The sequence below is a fragment of the Tribolium madens genome, unplaced genomic scaffold, assembly GCF_015345945.1.
Source record: "Tribolium madens isolate multiple individuals breed KSU strain unplaced genomic scaffold, Tmad_KSU_1.1 Scaffold_1;HRSCAF=32;Tcas5.2_LG8, whole genome shotgun sequence".
NCBI lineage: Eukaryota > Metazoa > Arthropoda > Insecta > Coleoptera > Tenebrionidae > Tribolium > Tribolium madens.
In genome coordinates, this window is record NW_025400984.1 from 10,191,289 (window position 1) to 10,197,448 (window position 6,160).

Sequence of the window (6,160 nt, forward strand, 5' to 3'; positions counted from 1 at the left end):
GTTGGGAACATTTCTGTGACCAAAAAAAGTCAATGTTTGTGTTTTGTGAAAAAGTCGAAATTTCAGGATAAGCGCCCCCTGCCCCCCATGCATCTCCCAGTCTCCCTCTCCTCTTGCACCGTTTCGGAGGAAGCGTGGCCGAAGAGCAGCGGCATGTGCGAGCCATCGTCGGGCTACATCTCCAACAACCAGGACATCTGGTGGACAGAACACCTCATCCACGAGATCCAAACGGAGCATCCCGGCGAATTGGTCCGCACTGGGAGTCCATATTTCCTCTGTTCGGCCCTCCCGACCCATTGGAGGTCAAACAAAACACTGCCGGTGGCGTTCAAAGTGGTCGCGTTGGGGGACATTGGCGATGGGACTATAGTGACAGTGAGGGCGGGCAATGACGAGAACTGTTGTGCCGAATTGAGGAACTCGACAGCGGTGATGAAGAATCAAGTGGCCAAGTTTAACGATTTGAGGTTCGTCGGGAGGAGTGGACGGGGTGAGTGAATCAACGCCAGCGTGACGGATGGGAGATAATTGGACGGGGCGAAAACCGGAAAATTTATACACTATTTTCCACTATTGACAGATTAAATAAATACATTTGAGTAATTTTAAAAAATATACAGGGTGTTCCGTCTAAATCCCACTTTAGAAGTATTGGGAGTTGCAATAATCGTATTTATTTGAAAATTGGTACATAGCCATAAACAATTAAGTCCTCCTAAATGAAAATATTTTCAAGATGGCGGCACTTCCGGTTATACCGGAAGTCGGTCTCAACTTTCTTATTTTAAATGGAAAGGTATATTTTTTACTGCGTTTTTGGACTAATCGGGTTATTTTAAGAGAGTTTTCATCAGCTTTCCCTATATCTAATTTTAGCCGTTTTTGAAATATTTGGAGTTTTTCAAAAATTTTTGGATTTACACCTTCCACTTAAAAAACCGGTAACTCTGCTATGTTTTAAATTTTGAATTCGTTTTTTTGGCGTTTGAAAGAGAAAGTTCAGTCTTTCTTTCGGTGTTTTCAAATTTTGAAAAAAAAATAACAAACCATAAAATTTTAAGGTTACTTTTGTAATTAAAATACCCTTAACTCAATTTTTTCTAATGAAATACCCCAATTTTTATTTTACTAAATGGAGGAGAATTTAATTCTGCATCGATCTGTATTAACATTCTCTTTACCTAAATTTAATAATTTTTAAGTTATGGTGACTTTTTGTTAAGACTGTCGAAAATCTATTACGTTTTCGTATAGTTTGCTATGGAAATAAAAAATGTCAAAATTGTTTCTCAATAAATGTCGACAGTGACTTATTATTTGACAAATAATGCCAAAATATGGAGAGTCAAAGCTACTCAAACTTAGATTTAATTAATTTATTTTGTATTTATGGAGAGTGTAACAAAATTATGATATCGTTCATTAAACAAAAATAAATTTTTCCCACTTGTTAGCTTTAAATAATGATTGCATGGTAGAACCTATCAATAATAACTACGTTTGCATAACTTTGATTCTCCATATTTTGGCACTATTTGGCAAATAATAAGTCACTGTCGACGTTTACTGAGAAACAATTTTGACATTTTTGATTTCCATAGCAAACTATGTGAAAACGGGTATGGCTAGTAATAAATTTTCTGTAGTATTAAAAAAAAAGTCCATAACTTGAAAATTATTAAATTTAGGTATAGGGAATGTTAATACAGATCAATGCACAATTAAATTCTCTTCTATTTAGTAAAATAAAAATTGGGGTATTTCATTTGAAAAAATTGAGTATTTGAATTATTACAAAAGTAACCTTAAAATTTTGGGATATGTTTTTTTTTCAAAATTCGAAAACACCAGAAAAAGGATCTAAGCTTTCTCTTTCAAACGCCAAAAAAACGAATTTAAAATCTTAAAAAATGGCAGAGTTACCGGTTTTTAAAATGGAAGGTGCAAATCCAAAAATTTTTGAAAAACTCCAAATATTTCAAAAACGGCTAAATTTTGGTATAGGGAAAGCTGATGAAAACTCCCTTAAAATAATCCAAAAACGCAGTAAAAAATATACCTTTCCATTTAAACTAAGAAAGTTTAGACCGACTTCCGGTATAACCGGAAGTGCCGCCATCTTGAAAATATTTTCATTTAGGAGGACTTAATGGTTTATGGCTATGTACCAATTTTCAAATAAATACAATTATTCCAACTCCCAATACTTTTCATGTGGGGTTTAGACCGAACACCCTGTATATTTTGGGGGAGACATGAAGCTATAAAATTAAGTTTTATGCACTTTTTGAGTTCTTGTGATTTTTAGTAGTGTCAAAGACGTCATTTGGTATACTAGGTACTAGTTTTTCATAGGAATCAAAAATTTTTGATTTTTTGGTCAAAATCGGATGCTTCTAGCCTTATTTCTTAATTTTATTACTCAATATCTCAAAAACTCAGGGGCGGATCCAGGAATTAAGTATTAAATTATTATTAAATGATATGAGGGTATACAGTGAGCGGCAAAATTATAGAATAATCTTATTTATAAAACTGAAAATATTTTGTTTTGGAAAAATGCTCGAACAGGTCAATTTTCTTTTTAAAAAATACAAAATTTTTTTATTGATATTATTTCACTTTTTGGATATTTTTTTTTAACTTTATGTAATACATAATATGTTGGTGTTGCCATTTCGACAATTATCTATCGAATTCGCTAAAAAATAGGGGTTTCCATTAAAAAAAAAATGCCGCTGCCGTCATCACCCAAAAACCAAAAAGTGTAGAATTTTAAAACAAATTGAAAATTGTGTATAAGGTGTTCTAGCGAGTTGGTAAAGTTCATTATTCAAAGAGATATAAACTTAATTTAATTTAAAATTACAATTGATGATTTCTTTTTGAATTAGTAAAAACTAAGGAAGTATCGAGAGATCAAGATAATTTGTCCTTGTATCCGAAAACGTATGTCCTGTGCGTATGTCTGCGAAACGTCAAATAAAATGACAAGTGAAAAGGTAAAATCCCATGATCAAAAAGATAACTAAATTTATAATTTACCTTCAAAAAAGAACGGTCTTATTATTATACGTCGGCGACTAATTCCAGCCCATTTTGCCGTTTTCGACTTGTCATTTTATTTGACGTTTCACGTGCAGTTAGTTTAAAAACAGACATACGTACAGTTGCGGAATTAAAAATTCGGGCAGTACCTATTTTTCTGTCACTTTAAAAAGTTCACTGTAAACTACCTTTTACTGTCATCATGACTGACATTTGACAATTAAATAATTTTTTATTTATTGTTAAAATTGTTAATTAAACAATTTGTCTGTCTTATTATTATTTATTAAGATCTGCTGCCTACCCGTTATTACGCCACAAATCACTATTTTTGAAAGTAAATAAGTCAAAATGACATAAATATGACAAGAGTAAAAAATGAAGTTATTAATATAAAGGTTGTTTTAGAGTTTACATTATGAAAATGACAGTACTGCCCGAAATTTTAATTCCGCAACTGTACGTTTTTGGATCCAAAAATGATTACAAATTATTTTAATCTCTCGGTATATGTATGATTTGTATTAATAATGATTTAAAAAGAATTCTAATGTTTTTATTTAAAAAAACTTTCGGTTGTAAGGTTTTTATATTAAAATTTAAATATAAAAAATTGAAGCTTTTGGTGGCAAATTTGGGGGGGGGGCTGGCCCCCTGGGTCCCTCCCCTGGAACCGTCCTTGCAAAAACTATGCGTTGTTGCATTTTGTTCAGCGCGTAATTTTACGTCTAGCAAACGATATTTCAAGCGTTTTTACGACTTAAGGTAAATTTTACTAGCGTTTATCTTCAAAAATTCAAAAAATTCAAATTTTTTTAAACTTGACCCAATAACATTTTATGCACTTTATTGAGTCTATAAGACCTCTAGAAATGTAAAAAACGTAAAATAGATCAATTTTAAAGATAATTTTTTTTTTGTTTATCGTCGAGATTTTGGTCGATTTTTGGCACCCGGAGCGGTCTATTGGCAATAACTCCGGACTTATTGGAGAAAACCTCTTATATTTGATATCGTTGGAAAAAAAAATAATTTTCTATCATATACAAAAAAGATCAGTGCTTTACGATAAATAGTTATCGAGAAAATTTGTGATAATTGCTTTAGAATAATTCTATTATTATTACTCAAAATTAATTGAAGACCAGTGGCGCAGGAAAAGATAGACTTTAGGGGGTGTTTATCTATGTAAAAAAGATGCGCACTTGTTTATAATTGTACAGGGTGTTAAAAAATATTCTATTACTTTGCGGACCTATGTTTATAATAACAATAATAATAAAAAAAATCTTAATTTTTAATTCAAAACTTACCTTTAATTTATATTACTTTTAACTTACCTTTTGTTTACTTATTTATATACTATTAACTTTCCACTTTTGTTTTAAAGTTCGCGCTCTTATACGCCCGCCATCTATTGGTGCTTATTTTAGTTAGTATTGTGCGCTTTCTCTCTTATACTTATTAGAACATGTGCACATGTTTTAAAGATCGCGCTCTTATGCGCCCGCCCTCTTTTGAAATTTATTTGAATTATATTTGAATTTGTGAAAAATTGCCGACTTGACCGGGGCTCGAACTCGGGACCTACCTGCTGGAAAGCGGGACCTTATGCCGCTGAGCCACCACCGCCGCCAACAATTTCAATGTTTTCATTCAATATATTTTACACATAATTTTTCAAAAATTTATTTTTCGCATTTTTACAATGTTTTTGTGCTTTATTTAGTCTTTTGAACCCCCAAGAGTGCAAATGGACAATTTTGAAGTTTTTAATTTTTTCGATTTTTGTCGAAATTTTGGGCGATTTTCGGTACGCGGAGCGGTCTAATGCCAATAACTGCGGACTTATTAAAGATAACTTCTTATATTTGATACCGTTGGAAAGAAAATTTAATTTTCTATCATATACAAAAAGATAAGTGCTCTACGATAAATAGTTATCGAGAAAATTTCTGATAATGTTAAAAATATCAAAAATATTATTTCAAAACTATAAATTTTAAACGATCAAGAATTTTGCACTTATCTTGACGCCAATCGATTCCCCGGAACATTTTACATATATTTAGGTCAAAATGTTGTATCATTGAAATACAGTTTTTTCGCAATTTACAAAATAAAAAAAAAGTAAAAATTTGTAACACCCCCCCCTTAAAAACTAGTGTTTTTGAACATGTCTCAGAATCAATTTGTTTATATAGTGCTTATATTTTTAGCCTTATTCTTAACTTTATTACTCAATATCTCAAAAACTATGCATCGTAAAGTATTTTAACTTTTAACTTGTTGCATCGTGTTCAGCGAGTAATGTTACGTGTAGAAAACCATATTTCAAGCGTCAAAAAATTCAATTTTTTTTTAACTTGACCCAATGGCGTTTTATGCACTTATTTGAGTCGTTAAGACCTCTAGAAATGTAAAAATCGTAAAATAGATCAATTTTAAAATTAATTTTTTTTTTGATTTTTGTCGAGATTTTGGTTCGATTTTCGGCATCCGGAGCGGTCTATTGGCGATAACTCCGGACTTTTTGGTGATAACCCCTTATGTTTGGTACCATTGGAAAGCAAATTTAATTTTCTATCGTATAGAAAAAAGATCACTATCCTACGATAAATACTTATCGAGAAAATTACTAGTAAATTCAAAATCGTCCAACTCGACTATAGTAAGGTTCAATTTTGCCTCAAAAATGACAAAAACCGCTAGTTTGCATCATCCCCGACGTCATCACTGTTTATTTATCCGAAATCTCTTCCGATCTCTCGTCACACTTAACCAAGTCGAACAAAAGTGTCCCCACTTCGTCGTCGAAATCCTACGTTTCTTTTTTATGATTTGTGTCTTTTGTGTCTCGCAGCAGATGGAATCCGGCAAAGTCATTCGAGTCATTGAGACGCCGATCCGTTACATATTGATCACATTGTACGCATCGTAACGAGCCAAAAAAATCATTAAAAACGATACAACACGCATAATTTCAAACTTTTTTTTAAGCCCCCTACTGATTTGGGAACATTTCGGGGAAAAGGGACTTTATTTTGGTACCCCTGTTATCACAAAACAAATTCATTATTTTCCTTGAGATAGCTTGAGAAAAATAAAA

The 6,160-nt window shown here is 32.2% G+C and overlaps 1 protein-coding gene across 5 annotated transcripts in view; it reads left to right on the forward strand.

Annotated features, from left to right (window-relative positions):
• The window catches only part of LOC123003681 (protein lozenge-like), a 38,914-nt gene that overhangs the window by 6,158 nt on the left and 26,596 nt on the right, over positions 1–6,160 (forward strand). For all 5 annotated transcript variants that reach the window (XM_044396609.1, XM_044396608.1, XM_044396612.1 and 2 more), the window contains one exon: positions 67–493. In XM_044396609.1, the coding sequence (XP_044252544.1) occupies positions 88–493 (406 nt within the window). In that variant the 5' untranslated portion in view covers positions 67–87. The remainder of the gene's footprint in view (positions 1–66; positions 494–6,160) is intronic.